At 41.7% G+C, this 16782-nt stretch overlaps 1 protein-coding gene across 15 annotated transcripts in view; it reads right to left on the bottom strand.

Moving 5' to 3' along the window:
• Positions 1-16782, bottom strand: part of RCBTB1 (RCC1 and BTB domain containing protein 1) — a 149100-nt gene that overhangs the window by 11314 nt on the left and 121004 nt on the right. For 14 of the 15 annotated variants that reach the window (XM_079903179.1, XM_079903184.1, XM_079903181.1 and 11 more), the window contains 8 exons: positions 14744-14910; positions 11915-12073; positions 8857-8964; positions 8222-8364; positions 7014-7204; positions 3284-3410; positions 1023-1174; positions 110-240 (listed from right to left, as the gene is read on the bottom strand). In XM_079903179.1, coding sequence (XP_079759305.1) covers positions 110-240; positions 1023-1174; positions 3284-3410; positions 7014-7204; positions 8222-8364; positions 8857-8964; positions 11915-12073; positions 14744-14910 — 1178 coding nt within the window. The remainder of the gene's footprint in view (positions 1-109; positions 241-1022; positions 1175-3283; positions 3411-7013; positions 7205-8221; positions 8365-8856; positions 8965-11914; positions 12074-14743; positions 14911-16782) is intronic. The other variant, XM_079903175.1, reaches the window with a different exon arrangement.

The raw sequence follows: 16782 nt of genomic DNA, 5'->3' as shown, positions 1-16782 counted from the left end.
ACATAGAAGTGAAGTTACTCATCACGCTTCTTGTCTCACACAAGAAAGGAGAAACGTGCTCACGGGGTGTTAAGGGCGGTTTGTGTTTCTGCTTATTATTTTATGTTACCTCTGCATCATATCTGACCGCGGCAGAGAACAATGAAAAGGCATTCTCCACGGTGATTCCTCGCTTGATAATGTGCTGACAAAGTTTCTTCAGTCTGTTTTCACAGTACGATGTCGCCAAATCCAAAAGACCTGAAAGTAAAATGTGGAAAGCTTAACTGAGGTTACAGTAATTTCCAATCATTTATAAATATATATATATTTCACTTTGGTGAAGAGTTATGTAGATAAATCAGCAGAAGCTTCTTAGGGAATAACACTCTGAATTTTATTAAATAAGTTCTCTTTTTCAGTCCATCCCTTCCCCACCTCCCAAACATACCTCTCCTATACTCACTTTATACAATTTCTTCTGTAGTACAAAGGAAGGGGAAAAAATTGAATTTCCCCCCTCATTTTGTTTCCAAAATGATACGCTAAATCCATTAGCAACTTATACTTCAGTATTAAAAAAGTAAAATAAGACCACAGTCGTATAGTGTCCATAATTATTAACCATGTCGATACAATACTATCTTTAAAACAATTTTTATTGAAGTACAGTTGATTTACAATGTTGTGTTAATTTCTGCCGTATGGCAAAGTGACTCGGTTATACACAGGTATACATTCTTTTTTATATTCTTTTCCATTATGGTTTATCCCAGGATATTGAATATAGCTCCCTGTGCTATACAGTAGGACCTTGTTGTTTATCCATCCTATATATAATAGTTTGCATCTACTAATCCCAAACTCTGAGTCCATCCCTCTCCCAAACACAGTACTATTTTTTAAAGGCATTTACTTCAAATCTTTCTTAAAAACCATGTAAAAACCAATAAACCTGAAACTTTTTACATTTCAATACTGTAAGAATACAGGGAGTTATATTTTTGACCCTGTGCCCTGGCCAGTCCCAATGTGGCTGGTACCTATGGCATCTTCAGGCGGCAGATCCACTGTATCTGTGTAGAGGTACTGGAGAAAGGCACGGTACACTGGGTAGGAAAACTGGTCTATTTCTATCACCTCCTTCATGTCCTCATTCCAGTAAGACTGGAACATGGATCGAAAGTGCTCACACCTAAAACGGAACAGCAAAAGTTACCTAATTAAGTTGATGAAATCAGGGATAAACAAATATTACAAGTATGCTTAACTACTAATATTTGAGTAGTATTGCGTTGGCCAAAAAGTTTGTTCGGGTTTTTCCGTAAGATGTTACAGAAAAACCCAAATGAACTTTTTGGCCAACCCGATACATTCATTCCATGTACAAGAACCCAAACATATTCCGCAGGCAAGGGCTTTTACATTCACCTTTTACGTCCACTCACTTTCATTTTCTATACTGCCTATTAATAGTAAGAATTATACATGGAGCCTGGAAGTACCTACCACTTCAACAGTACCACTGTTTGCATCTGATAGACCCCAGTCAGATCAAGTCTTTCTGCTTGCTCGCTGTTTTTAAAAAATGTTGTAGAGAAGGGCATTTTAAACAATGAAATTAAAAGAAATTCAGAAATGAGTGTTCAAACTTTTGATATATGTTCATGTCATTCAAATGATTCATTTTGTGTGTCATGTAATCAGCATATTCTTAAAACTGTTTTAAATGTTAACTGAATTACATTTAAGAGGATTTTTTTTCCATTACCTTACATGACAATTTTCCTTCTTTTCTGACTCATCTTCAAAACAGCCACCACCCCTATTTTGTTCCTTTGCTCTGACCTGCTCCCCTCCCTCTCCTCCCAAGCCGGTTACCAATTTATTTATAAAACACATTCACTAGAATAGTCACATATTTCAAGAAAACCTAAATAGGTCTTTTGGTACTGTATTTCATACACAAATCCACCTATATGAGGAACTGATTTCTTTCTATTTGTTTATTTATAATTTTGGCTGCACTGGGTCTTCATTGCTGCACGTGGGCTTTGTCTAGTTGCAGTGAGCGGGGGCTACTCTTCGTTGAGGTGCGCTGGCCTCTCATTGTGGTGGCTTCTCGTTTCAGAGCACGGGCTCAGCAGCTGTGGCTCACAAGCTCTAGAGCACAGGCTCAGTAGTTGTAGCGCATGGGCTTAGTTGCTCTGCAGCATGTGGGATCTTCCCAGACCAGGTATCGAACCCGTGTCCCCTGCATTAGCAGGCGGATTCTTAACTACTGCGTCACTAGGGAAGTCCCTATGAGGAACTGATTTCTGAATATTCAATTTTCTTCAAGTATAACATACTTTATAATTTTTTTAAAAATCACCTTTTCAAATCCTTTTAAAATGAGTCACACTATAAACACAAAAATACTTTCAATATCCACTCAGAATACTAAAAGAATGGCTCCACTTACAAAGGAACTTACCTCATCTGGGAAGTAAAAAGATGCAGTTGTCTAAGCAAGAACTAATAGATGCAATCGGTCAGAAAACTATACAGGAAAGGAACAGACTGGATGGCCACAGGTTCACAGATAGAAACATTTCCCGTTCACCTTTTCAGTTAATACTTTGGCGCAGATACTTACTCCCTTAAAGTAATGAATGACATAGCTTTTCGGTTCCTTAAAACTTGTTATTTTTGTAAATAAATATTTAACTACATTTTCAAAAAAGACTTGTAAGTGGCTAGTTTAACTCTCGATGGTCTGATTTTATGTGCCTCTTTCTCTGTAATGGCAGCCTCAGTGAGCAATGGTCCAGGTACTAATACAAAGTTCCCTCACATTTATACAAAGAACTCCTGCCATTTACTATATTTAAAAACATTTCTTTAGTTGGGAATTAGACGTCTCTCAGGGCTAGGAAGTCCAGTATTCCTAAGAGTTTTCTGCTTATGGAAAACGAATCTTTAATTAAGAGTAAGAAAAGATATATAGGCTTTTCACTGATAATCTTTTATATTTTCTTAAACCTTATATACAAATTTTTGATCAAAATAAGTATTCACGATCTCCTTCATTTGAAAAACAATACAGAAAAATACTACATTACACTTTTTCTAAAAGGCACATGAGTGCACACACACACACACATAACACGCAAAACTCTTCATAATAAATGGATTGAGTTGTGCCATTTCTTTCTACTACCAAGATTATTTCTTATTAGTCCCCATTTTGTGGAATAACAAAGAAATGGAGATTGCAGAAGAAAGTAAGGTTACTGATGACTTTAAACTCATGCGAAAATACCTGATTTTCAAAACAGCTTTATGGACATGAATATATTTCCCATCAATTCGAAACTTCAGATCGGCAGTTTCCGGACTGTCAAATTCTTTCTTCAGTGACTCTGCAACTGTTAAAAAGTCTTCATGCTCTGAAGGAAACGAGCACATTAATACAGGAAGCTCAGGACACATGTTCAAGCTTTGAAAGACTTCAGAAAGATAATGATTAGCATGATGGATAATTCCATCAGATTTTTTTCAGAAGAGTTCAGACCTTACTCAACAAATCAATTTCACAGTATTAAATTAAAATCAATGTCACAGAAATTAAATTAAATTTCACAGGCTAATGGGGAAACAAAATCTCAGGGATCCTCATTGGCACTGAATGAAGGTACTATAGATGCAGGAGACAGTTTCTGTCGTCCCCTGAGATGAGAAGGTGATTTTCAGCAGCTGCTGTTACCTAAGTGTCCTAAGTGTATAAACTTCAGAAAAAAATACATATTTGGAAAGGCCAAATACCAGTCTGACATGCTAAGTTAGACATTAAAAACGTGTATTTTTTTTTAAAAAAGAGAAAGTTATAGATCATCATGATTAGGTAACTACTTCTCTCAAAAACTGAGTGGTGCTCTTCTAAGGCTAAGAATTTATCAATTTTCTTTGACAGAAACTCTAAGGACACCTTTGCTCTGCTTCAAGGAGTTGGTAAATTTGACTCAAGGAGTCCTAAGAAATTTGACTCAAGGAGTCCTAAGAAACAAACTCACCACTTAGGCTAAGAGTGTGTGTGTTCTTTCACAGGGTGACCCTTTTCCCTCGATATCTGGAATCTAAACGTCCTTCTTAACGCTAAAACTTAATGCAGTACAAGCAATAATCTCTACACACTATCTAAAAGCAGAGCAAATTTACTTAGTAGGAATGTATACTTAGAAAGAACAGCTTTACAAAACCATGATCACACTGCCTGACGGGAAGGTGTAAGTACATGTAATTCTTATATTTAAGTAGAACTGTGCTATCATGAAGAAAAGTAAAGGCACTTGTACAAACTCATGCAACACTTTCCTGTGCTTTCCATGTGTGAACAAAGGGCAAGAGGTAGAAGAAGGCTAACGGGGAAATTTTTAAAGTCCAGAGACCCACCGCTGGCACTGAATGAAGGTACCATCGATGTAGGAGACAGATTTCCACGTCCCCCGAGGTGAGAAGGTGATTCTCAGCAGCTGCTGTTACCAGGGCACATCTTAGAGGAGGGACAACTGCTGAAAACTAGGCTGAAGCTTAACAAAGGAGCTTTCCACGAGCTTATCAGAATCTCCCAAGGAAATACCATTTGCCTAAGCCCTATTCCCTTAACGTACATCCTCCCCCTTCCCTGATAATGCAGAGCTTTCTTGGCTGTGGAGGAGAGGTGGACAAGCTCTCAAAAACCAGGCTTTCCCTGACCCTGTAACCTGAATCCCCAGTGAATGAAAAGAAAGGAAATAACTAAGATGGGCAGAGTCCAAGAGTCTAGATTGCTACCAACCTCCCCACAGAAAAAACAGCTTCTTATCAGTGCCTAACTCCTGCATCTAGTCCTAAGAGTTGGACCATCTTGGTTTCTGGCAACAAGTATAGTACCTCCCTTCAGAGAAGAAATGTTCTTCATAGGTGTGAATTCATCCTCTGACTTTCTTCCCGACACACAGCTGAGATCAGAAACTGAGAGGAAACAAACACTTCTGACTTTTGGCGGGTGCAAGAGAAAGAAGTCACCTGGGAGATATATTCAGGGACCATACTTTTTCCAAACTTAATAACAGAAAGTATTAGGATGTTTGGTCTGAAAGGAATGTCTTTTCAGGATTAAGATTTTAAAATGCAAGAACCTGAGGGAAGCCTTTTTTTTTTTTTTTTTGCGGTACGCGGGCCTCTCACTGTTGTAGCCTCTCCCGTTGCGGAGCACAGGCTCCAGACGCGCAGGCTCAGCAGCCATGGCTCACGGGCACAGCCGCTCTGTGGCATGTGGGATCTTCCCGGACTGGGGCATGAACCCGTGTCCCCTGCATCGGCAGGCAGACTCCCAACCACTGCGCCACCAGGGATAAGGAAAGCCTTTTATAAACAGGTCCAGGTTAAGCAGTATATGGGACTCTGAGATGTGTACAGGGTCTATACATAGGTGTGATTACGGCCAAAGAGTCCCATTCCATGAACTAAATTTTCTTTGATCACAATATTCACTGCAAAAAAAATACTGTATTATAAAGAACCTGAAAAAGTTCCATTTGTTTCACTTTAAGTTGAGCAGCAGTTTCACTTTTCCTAAACATACTCTTGCCCCCATGACCATATAGACTGGTCACCTGATGACAGGACAGCTCCAGCTACCTGACACACCTGAGCATGACATGTTATTACAAGACCTTCAATATCAATTGCTGAGCAACCCAAACCCCATGTTGTCAACAGCTATATTAATTTTCAAGCACAGGGTATCATGACACTTATTTCCTCTGCATCACAAGCAAAAGAATGATTTAGAAGAAATACATTAGCAAAAAGGTAGAAATAAACAAGAAATAAAAGAAAAAGAGACTAAAATCATCATGTTAATGGCTACTCAGCTTGATTACATTTTAACATTTTCAATCAACAATGGACCCTTGAAGAAGACAATATTCAGAAAAGGGACAGATTATATAACCAAACATCAACCTGAATCCACTATCCCTTTTTTTTTTTTTTAAGGCCAGGCCATGCGGCATGTGGCATCTTAGTTCCCTGACCAAGGATCAAACCTGGGTCCCCTGCAGTGGAAGCTCAGAGTCTTAACCACTGGACAACCAGGGGAAGTCCCCCACTATCCTTTATAATACCTCTGTTTTGATCCCCTCCTCCCCAAAAAAGTATTTGAGATTTATTGAAAGAAAAATAGGGAAAGAAATTGGAATTAACAACTCCACAAAGTTAACAAAACCACAAGTTTTTCATTTTTTTTTAAGTTCATTTTTGGTTCATGCTATATGAGATTATGTAATAAATTTAATATAACAAAAGCACTTAAGAACAGGTTCCTCAAACAAATAATTTGTACATGAACGTTCATAACAGCACTATTCACAATAGCCAAAAGGTGGAAACCATCCAAATGTCCATCAACAAATAAATGGATAAACAAAATGTGGTCTACGTATACAACAGAATACCACTCAGCCATAAAAAGAAAAGAAGTACTGATACGTACTACAACCTGGATGGGTCTCAAAAGCATCGAGTAAAAGCCAGACATAAAAGGTTGTACACTGTATGATTCCACTTACATGAAACACCCAGAACAGGTAAATCCATAGAAACAGAAAGCAAATTGGTAGTTGCCAGTGGTTGGGGAAAGAAAGAATGGGTGTTCTTTTCGGGTGAGGAAAGTGTTTTAGAACTTGATATAAATGATGGTTGCACAACATGGTGAAGGTACTAAACGCCTCTGAATCGTACACTTTAAAAATGGCTAATTTTATGTACGTGAATTTCACTTCAATTAAAATGAAAACACTGAAGGGGAGAAAATAATAAATCCATATAACATTCCATAACGTTTTAACAAATTGTATTATGCAAATCTCATTTGGGGAAAGGTATTAAAGCTAACGGAGGATAAAACATCTTGAACCTAAAAAAAAGCCCACAGCCAGCAAATGTGCAGGAACACCCGTCAGCTGATGACACCCCTCGCTGGGGGGAGCAGCCCTGAGCTTCCTTACCTATAGACAGGAGGCGCCAGGTGACGGCGGGCGTGGCGAAGCAGGCGAACACGTCGTCGGTGGAGGAGAAGTGGGTGAGGTGAGGCAGGGTCACCGACTGGCCCCGGCACTGGCCCCACATGTACACGTGCCCTCCCTGCGTCTTGGCTGCAGACGTGTGGGCAGAGTGGCAGGCAGCAATCTCTATTACCCTGGGAAGTTTTCAGAAAAATGCACGTCACTTCTTTTTCACAGAAGCCTAAGCGTGCCACACAAGGTAAATAAAAAGTTCATGCTCAGAACACCTCAAAAAGCCCAAGATCCAGGGACTTTAGCTACCACGTCATACTGACAAAAGCAAAAGACTAGAGCAAGAGTACTGTGTGTCTCCCTTCCTGGCTGCCCCACTTCTCACGCTACCCTCATTCTGAGTTAGGATAAATAATGCATACTGTTGAAGAAAACCTGGATAAAGGGAATATAAACCAAAGTAAATGAGGGAAGTGGACACTGGAAAAAAATGTCCTGACAGTTCTGGAGGCTTAGACAGTAGCAAAAAATACTGTATTCAATATACCATTTCCTTACAAATACAACTTTATCTCTCACCCCCTACCAGTGCTCAGAACACTCAGTAGGCTGATAGGCACTGGTCCGGGGGTCATGGACTCTGAATGTCCCAATCCAAATGGACATCAAGCCAAACTTACTACATTCTCCGTATGCTTCTTAGGCAGGGTCCCAGAATCAGAAGTCAACATTCTAACACTGAGTGGGTAAGACCTTACAATATGGCTGAACAAACATTAAGCATCTATTCTAGTAACACACATTAAATCAAATCAATATTTAAACAGATAATGCCCTTTCAAGGGCAGATTTTATTTGTTTAAAAGTTGTTTTAGTTGGCTCAAAAAGAAGAGTTTATACTACGCTTTAAATTTCAACATGGTGACAGACCTTACTTTTCTTCCCTACTAAACAGGCAACAAGAAGCTGCAGGGATTATACCCAGATGCATTAATGCCTGCCTACCAATCTCAGGTGGTTAAAAGCTGTGTAAGGATCACGTCAACTTCACGTTCATTCTGACTGGTACAACACTCCTTTGTTCAAAATGAGAATGTTAATAAACAGAAGAGCTACAAAGCCAAAGACCACAGCTCCAGCACACACAGTCCCAAGTCCCAATGCACACACAATTCCAAGACACGGTACTGACAAGTTACCTTTCTTTCTCCACCATGATGTGTGCTGGGCTTAGCAGGTTATTTTTATTGCCAGTTCCCAGCTGCCCATATGTGTTAGCTCCCCAGGCATAGAGCAAGCCCTCATCAGTTAGTGCTAGAGTATGTGCATAGCCGCAGACAATCTGCAAGTAAATTTAAATGGTTACCATCAACAGGAGAACAGGAAGGGCAGGGAAAACATCTACTTAAAGATTAGGGCCAGCTTCTGCAGAATGCCAATTCATCATCAGGTGTGGGCTGACATTCTCTGGAACATTAAAAAAGCATTAGAAAAGCCTATGCCCGAGACTACTCGATATTTTTCCATTCTTTTTTTTTTTTTACTTATCAAGACCAGTGTGCCAGCACCATGGTCTTGCTTCCCATCATGGGAATTTAGGAAAGATATAATATTAAATGTGGAAGATGAAGGCCCAGGGTACTCTTCAAAAAGACTTACTAAAGAGTAAATCTCTGGGAATTCCCTGGCGGTCCAGTGGTTAGGACCCCACACTTCCACTGCAGGAGGCATGGGTTCGATCCCTGGTAGGGGAACTAAGAGCCTGCAAATATTCCGCCAAGTCAGAGCAGGGAAGATAGACGGGGACGAGCACCTAAGGGTCCACCATACATACCTGGTTCACACAAACGCTGTGCAAAGCTGCCACTCTCACGGGGGTCAGCTGATTGCCGTTGTTTCCCAAGCCTAGCTGACCATTGCCGTTGTAGCCCCAGCCGTATACCTTAGATAGAGAAAGGGGGAGAACAGGCTTTTAAAACTGCTGGTAAGAGGGAAGAGCTAAAAATGCCATCCATCTAAACAAATCAGATACTTTTTTCACTTCCAACACTCATATTCCACTAAATGTGATCCTACAACTGATCTCCAAACAGAAGATGCTTTAGGGGTAGGGATGACAGAATCTAGCAGACTCCATAGCTTACTAGTTGGATAGCCTTGGGCAAGTCATGAACTCTTGTTTTAGGCATGAGGAAGCTGAGGCTCATTAACAATTACTAAGTACCTACTGTATCTCAGGACCTTGTGAAAGGTACTAGGAATAAGCCTTTGGAAACAGTTTAACAGGAGAGACGGACACATGCAATTTTTTTGCAGCCAGGCGGCAAGTGCTATAATAGAGAGATAATCAAGGCACTACAGGTAGAGAGGAGAAAGGATTTAGCCACAGAAGAAAGTTTAGGCAAGACTTTCCAGAAAGCAGAGGTCTGAGCAGGGCTGAAGGCATTTTAGGGGGAGGGCACAGAATGTGCTAGAGATAGCTGGGGTGGCGGCTGGGGAGAGAACAGAAGGAAAGGTAAGGGCCCAAAGGGCCAACACACAAACCGAGGAAAGTGCAATGCATCTGTGCATCTCCCACTGAAATATTCCAAAACTGAGATCAATATGACTACATTTGTATTCTGGAAAGATCACGCTGGCGGCAACATGAAGGGTGACTGCGGCGTGTAAGACCAGAGGCAGGGAGACCTCGACATATAACCTCATCTCTCATCAGCCAACAGGTGAGCTCTGATGAGGGTCCAATGAAGGCGGTGACAGCGGCACCACAAGAGGGACCAGGAAAGAGGTTAAAGAAGGAGACATAAGGGAATGTGGCGATCCCTTAGACGCCCTAAGCAAGAGGGGGTCATCAGCTGAAAGCAGCAGAGCTGGGCATAGGTTTGACAGCGAGTGTTAAAGGTTTAGAATGACCAGCATGGGACATGGGTAAAGTACTGGTCAGGAACAGACAAGAGGCCTGGCTCAAATCAGAAACACGAGATATGGGTGGCAACAAGCCCCATGGCAACACAGGGCAAACGGGCATCGGCGAGGGCCTTTCCAGTCAGGGTGACAGAGGGAAAAAGGGGACGTGGAGTTTAGGGTACTGACAAGAGATGGTTACAAGTACTTTCAATGCCAGAAGTCTAATACGTTTGAACTTTCTGGGGAGAAATTTGGCAGTAGCTATCAAAAATTCTAATGACATACTCCCTGACCCAGAAATCCTATTTCTGGGAAATTATTCTATAGACATACTTGCATGAGTGTGCAAAGATATACACACTCACAAACAGGAACACAGAAAAGCAGTGCAACAAGGTTTATAAACAAATATAAAAAACAATTGAAAGGCCCATCAGGAGAGCTCTGGGTGCGGGTCATATGCACAAGGAAAACCAACACCCATACAAAGAAAACTAAGCAACTATTATAATGGAAGCAACTATCAATGGTCTGATAATAGATTCAGGTAAAACATACGTTGTTAAGCAGAAAAGCTGCAGACTGGCCGAAAAAAGCAGTAGATATAACAATCCCATTGTTTAAAGAAGGTACTTATACTCAACCGTACATAACTAACTATAGAGAAAAGTCCAAAAGGATATACATCAAACTATTAACAAAACTGAAGGAAAGGTATTCACTTTTTACTTTGTATCTTTCATTTGTTTTCCTTTGTTGAAATCATCACATAATAATTTTAAAATTAAATTTATTTTTTAAAATAAAGAAGTGGAAAATACTGGAATGGAGGATGTTAGATGACTATCCCAAGGAATTCGGAAGCCCTCTGGCGTGATATCAGGATTGATTCAAAAAGTGAGCTAGGGCTTCCCTGGTGGCGCAGTGGTTGGGAGTCCGCCTGCCGATGCAGGGGACACGGGTTCGTGCCCCGGTCCGGGAAGATCCCACATGCTGCGGAGCGGCTGGGCCCGTGAGCCATGGCCGCTGGGCCTGCGCGTCTGGAGGCTGTGCTCCGCAACGGGAGAGGCCACAGCAGTGAGAGGCCCGCGTACGGCAAAAAAAAAAAAAAAAAAAAAGTGAGCTAACAAAGCCGAGCATTCAGTAAACTCTAAGCCACCCTCGCACCCCAATGCAGGACGCCGTACATCTGTGTCCAAAGAAGCATCTTTGAATAATTTTTGTGCACTGAAACAGGCACAGGTGGTAACAAGTCCACTGACATAGAAGCTTCAACCAGAATTATTTTATAGAAATAACGATCAGCTCAAAGGTGACTATGGTAGAAGGTCACTGAAAGGTGGGTTTTTTAAAGTAGCCAATAACAATCAGGACCAAAAATTCTCCTTTTGCAAGTTGCTTCTTCCTGTGGACAAACATTCCAGATGTAGGTAGGTACAGAGCCTTCACGCCCATTAGAGTTACTGCTTATAAACATCACCAGCTAACTTTAAAGAGTGCACATTGCCTCTTGCCTTCTGAGATGGCCCGCACACTCTGTCAGTGGAGTGTGTTTCTCCCAGGGCCGCTCTCACTTTCTGAGATGGACCGCATTCTCTCTATGCAATGAGTATCTCTCTAAATAAACCTGCTTTCACTTAAAAAAAAAAAAAAAAAAAAAGAGTGCATAGTTCACTTTTTCATTGGAAGAAAAAGGTAGTATTAAATTCTTTTATCTACTACATTAAACCACAAACAAATACCTATAAGCATTGGGCTATCTGGATCTGACAAAAACACATTAGAACCTTTACTTGCAGATAAATCTTGGAATTTAAAAATTCATAATGAGGAGCAAAGATCCTGTGGTTACAACCTCAATCAGTTAACTGTCTAAGGAGCTATGAAAACAAAGCACTCTTCCTTCCAGAATCTACCTGGAAAGAAAAGGACATTTCACTGAAGGAGGAGGTAGGAGGAGAAAGGGGGATGCAGACATCGCTCACCTCACCATTGTCCAGAACAGCCATGGACGAGGTCTGACCGCAGGCAATGCCAACCACCCTCTTAATATGTAAACAGTTTGTAACTTTGCGAGGAGTTGGTTGATTTGCTGTAGATCCTGATCCCACCTGGCCACAGTTGTTATAGCCCCAAGCAAACACCTACACAACAGAAGGGGAAAAGAAAAAGAAAGAAGAGTAAGGGTGAAAATTCTACCTCGAACACACAGTAACAATCATAAAATAAAAATAAACCCACTTAATGAGTACTTACAATGTGCTAAATGGTCCTAAGTGCTTTACATGCATTAACCCATCTAATCCTCATAGTAATCCTGTAAGATGACCCTGGGATAGGTACTAGTATCATCCCCATTTTATACATGTAAAATAGAAACACAGAGAGGTTGAGTGACTTGCTTGAGACTCCACAGCTAGCAAGCAGAATTTACTACTAATCTGAACCCAGTCAGTCTAGCAGCGCTCTTAACCACTACGTTATACTGCCACTATAATTACGGCAGCTATATAGGATTTTTAATCCGGCATCAATAGGAAATGGGGTATATGCCACATCAGTATGCCACAGTGATATGAAAAAATCAGCCTAACTCTCTGGGCACAAATAGTCATTTTTTTTCATCGAAACTTTTGAAACCACACTATGCTTTTCCCTCTCTCACTAATCACCAAAAGGAGACATTATATAAATTTTCCTGATGACACAAGCCTACCATCATTGTAATTATCAATCATAGTTCCACGTCCTAACACAGTCATGCTCACAAGTACTAAGGAGATGCTGTCCCTACAGGAATGACATGGGGTTGTTAGGCTATTCTTGATGACATTTTCTGAGTTCTCATTTGCTGTCTGTCAGCTCCAAGCAGCTCCCCTCCTCAACTGCATCCTGCTTCCTTTTGGCCTGTGATCGGCCGTAACCTGAAAACCAGATTTCTAAGGGAGGGAGACACAAATAGAGCTCTACGCAAAGTTAAAGAAGAAAAACAAAACTACAAATCACTTTAAGTTAATTATTAACTGAGCCTATCAAACAAGAGTGTGACCAGAGAGAAGAATTACAGAGGACGGGGGATGCTGGTAGCAGAGGAGATAACTTCCTCCATCACTAGGAGAATTTGTAAGGACCCCTCTCACCCCCTTCACTTGCCTGTGGGAAGTGGTCCTCACACATCCTGAGTTCCGGCTTCCACAATTCTCTTTTCCTCTGCCAGCACTTTCTACCTAAGTTCACGTGTCTGAGGCTGCCCACGTGATGTCTTAAAACCCACGGCTGATGTCTTAAAAAGAATATGTGCTACAGGTTCATTTCACAGGCACAAAAGAAATAACCTGCCATACTTCCTGAAAGTGGATTCACAGGACTAGCTAGTGTAATAATGCAAATATTTATCCAAAGTAGCATATGCTTCAGGTTAAAATAAACCAGGAATCCAGGCTGCACAAATTAGCAAGTTCTAATTTCAACCATCATTCTTCTGCACTTCTTTTCAAATAGCCCAAGTTCCCTTCCAATGCAGTTGCCTTTTATTTTAAAAATGGGGACGAGGGTTCCACTAACCAAGAAACAGACTAGGAACAGCAGGTTCTGCACATAAAGCCTGCTAGGCCTGGCTCCAGCACATCCCAGCCATGAAACCTGGATCTCCCTAAGGTGCTTTGGTTTGTTCACCCATAACCTACCCTACTTAGTAAAATCACGGGAACAGCACTGAAGGACTTTAAACAGGGAACGATCTGATCCGATCTGCATTTCATAAATCACAGGGGGCAGAGAAGTAACACTGCACAGGCAGACCAACTAAAAAGCTATAGAATAAAAGAGACCACGGCAACAGTCCAGGAGATGACAAGGCCTGACCTAAGGTTATGGAGATGGAGAGGAACAAGACGATACAAAAGACTGGAAGGTAGAACCAACAGGATGAGTAACATTTAAGATAAGCATGGAACTTGGGGGGTGAACAGGTTGTTCAGAACCTACTGGAATGTTGGTAAAGTTATTTTCTATGACATCATTACATTTACTGAAAAACAAAATAGACCTTAGGGGATGGGGGTCATTAAAAACACAAAAGTATAGAACACTGTCATACACATCTGATTTGTAATCTTAGCAAAAAGCAGGAGACTCAACTGCCTTAAGAATTAACTCTACTGTCTTCAAAAGAGTGGTCCTGATCACACAATATAAGTTGTATTAGGAAAAGGGTTCATTCCCATACTGTTCTTAGCGACGCACACGGGGCTGCTATGTTCACACCATATCCAAGTACAAATATGGTAATTTTTTTGAAAAGCAAGGCACTTTCACAATAGCCAAAGGTAGAAATGACCCAAATATTCATCGACAGATAAATGGATAAACGAAATAGACAATGAAACATTATTCAGCTTTAAAAAGGAATGAAATTCTGCTGCAGGCTGCCACATGGATGAACCTGGAGGATATTATGCTGAGTGAAATAAAGGTGGTCACAGTGGACAAATACTGTATGATTCCACTCGTGTGAGGTACCTAGAGTAGTAGAATAGTAGAATGGTGGTAGTAGTAGTAGTAGTAGATAGTAGAATAGTGCTTGCCAGGGGCTGGGAGTAAGAGAAAGGAGAGAGAGTTAATGTTTAACTGGTACAGAGTTTCAGTTTTGCAAGACGAAAAGAGTTCTGTGGATGGATGGTGGCGAGGGTAGCGTAACAATGTGAATATACTTGTCACTAAACTGTACACTTAAAAATGGTTAAGATGGTAAATTTTATGTTACATGTATTTTACCACAATTTAAAAATAAAGAATAAAGGCAGGGCACTTACCTCTCCATCAGCTGCCAGAGCCATTGAATGATGTGAGCCACAAGCTACTTCAACCACTTGCTTGATCAAGAGGTTGGTGCAGACTTGGATGGGAGCAATGCCTTGGTTGGTCGTCCCATTCCCAAGCTGGCTATATCCATTGTGGCCCCAGGCATAAACAACTCCATCTATACAGGATGGCCGCACACAAAGAATCAGCTCAAAGAAGAAACAGTAACCCCTGTACTTTGCTCAACTCATCTTCCAAGCTTAATTTCTTTTTGTGACATTGTGATTTATAAGAAATACGTATCTGGTCATCCAGATTACAAAAATACACTTATCTTGTATATTTAGTCTTCACCCACAGTTCCTGTCTCACAGCTCCCAAAACCGGTGGAATATCCTAAGTGTTGAGAACGATAAGGGTATCTTTTGTTATGTGACTGAGGTGACTTTTGGAAGCACCTAAGGACGATGGGTCTGTTGCCAGAAAAGCCAACCACAAGATGAGAGGGTTGGAGGGGAGAGGGGCTGGAGGCGGAATTAACTGCGACTGCCAATGACTTAGACAATCATGACTATGTAATGAAGCCTCCATAAAAACCCAAGAGGACAGCTAATTCTGGCCCCTGTTCAGAGAGCTGCCATGTCGGGGAACCAGAACACTTACATGTGCCACTGTGCCAGGCACCAGGCTCTACGAGGACAGAAGGTCCTTTCTTCGGGCTGTTAACTCATATCCTTTAATATCCTTTTATAATAATCAGTAATCTAGTGAGTAAATGGATTTTCTGGAGTGCCGGGAGCCATTCTAGCAGATTAATCAAGCCCAAGGAAGGAACTCCCTGTCGGTCCAGTGGTTAGGACTCTGTGCTTCCACTGCTGAGGGCCCGGGTTCGATCCCTGGTCGGGGAACTAAGATCCCACGTGCCACATGGCGGGGCCCAAAACAAAGGAAAACCCAAGGAGAGGGTCGCGGGAACCTCTGATTTGCAGGTGGTTAATCAGAAGCACAGGTAACAACCTGGGCTTGTGACCAACATCTGAAGTGGAGGGTGGTCTTGTGGGACTGAGCCCTTTACCAATGGAATCTGATTCTATCTCCGGATAGGTGGTATCAGAATTGTGTTGGATTCCTGGACACTGTGCTGGTACCCGAGAATTACTTCTTGTTGGGGGATGCGTGCACGTGCGCGCACACACACACATGCGCGCACGCGCGCACACGCACGCACACATGCACACACACACACACACACACACACACACACACACACAGAACTGGGTCCAGGAACTCTCTATTCAATTGATGTCAGAAACAGGACTTGCAAGAACAGCCCTGGCTCACAGACACGTGGTTTTTGAAGACAAAGGATAAAAGGGCAAGAATGAGGAACCTTTGATTCCCAGATGGCTACCTAGTCACCATGGTATGAAAACTGCAGCTGTGGTGCAATCAGTTACTAAAGGTGAAAGTTACCAATGCCGTTTAGAAATGGGAGCAGACGCAACTCCCAAGGAGTTGGCTCAATGGATATATAAGGAAATGCAAAATAAGAAGCACACTAAATAAACAATCCCTGGGACTTCCCTGGTGGTCCAGTAGCCAAGACTCCACGCTCCCAATGCAGGGGGTCCGGGTTGAATCCCTGGTCAGGGAACTAGATCCCATGTGCTGCAACAAAGATCCCACATGCAGCAACGGAGCTCCTGCGTGCCACAACTAAGACCCAGCACAGCCAAATAAATAAATGAATACTTTTAAATCAGTAAATAAACAATTCCCCGCTTATTTCATATGCAAGAGCCAAAACAAAACAAAGGGCTTGGCCTTGATGCTGATTCAAGCTCAGATCTGGGTCAATCTGAGCTCCAGCCATTAGCCTCGAAGCTGCCTAGAAAGGGAAATGTTATGCAACAGAAAGTACCTCGAGTACCTCTGGGTCGCCAAGAAAATAGTTCCCATAGGAGAAGGGCAAAAACAAGAAACAACTGAAAGCAAGGGATATAAGTGTGAAGGAACCGGCCTGCTTTGAGGAGCAGCAGCAGCAGCTTCC

This window comes from Stenella coeruleoalba (assembly GCF_951394435.1).
Source record: "Stenella coeruleoalba genome assembly, chromosome: 18".
Taxonomy (NCBI): domain Eukaryota; kingdom Metazoa; phylum Chordata; class Mammalia; order Artiodactyla; family Delphinidae; genus Stenella; species Stenella coeruleoalba.
The sequence above is the reverse complement of the archived record's forward strand: the minus strand, read 5'-3'. Positions and strand labels throughout refer to the sequence as shown.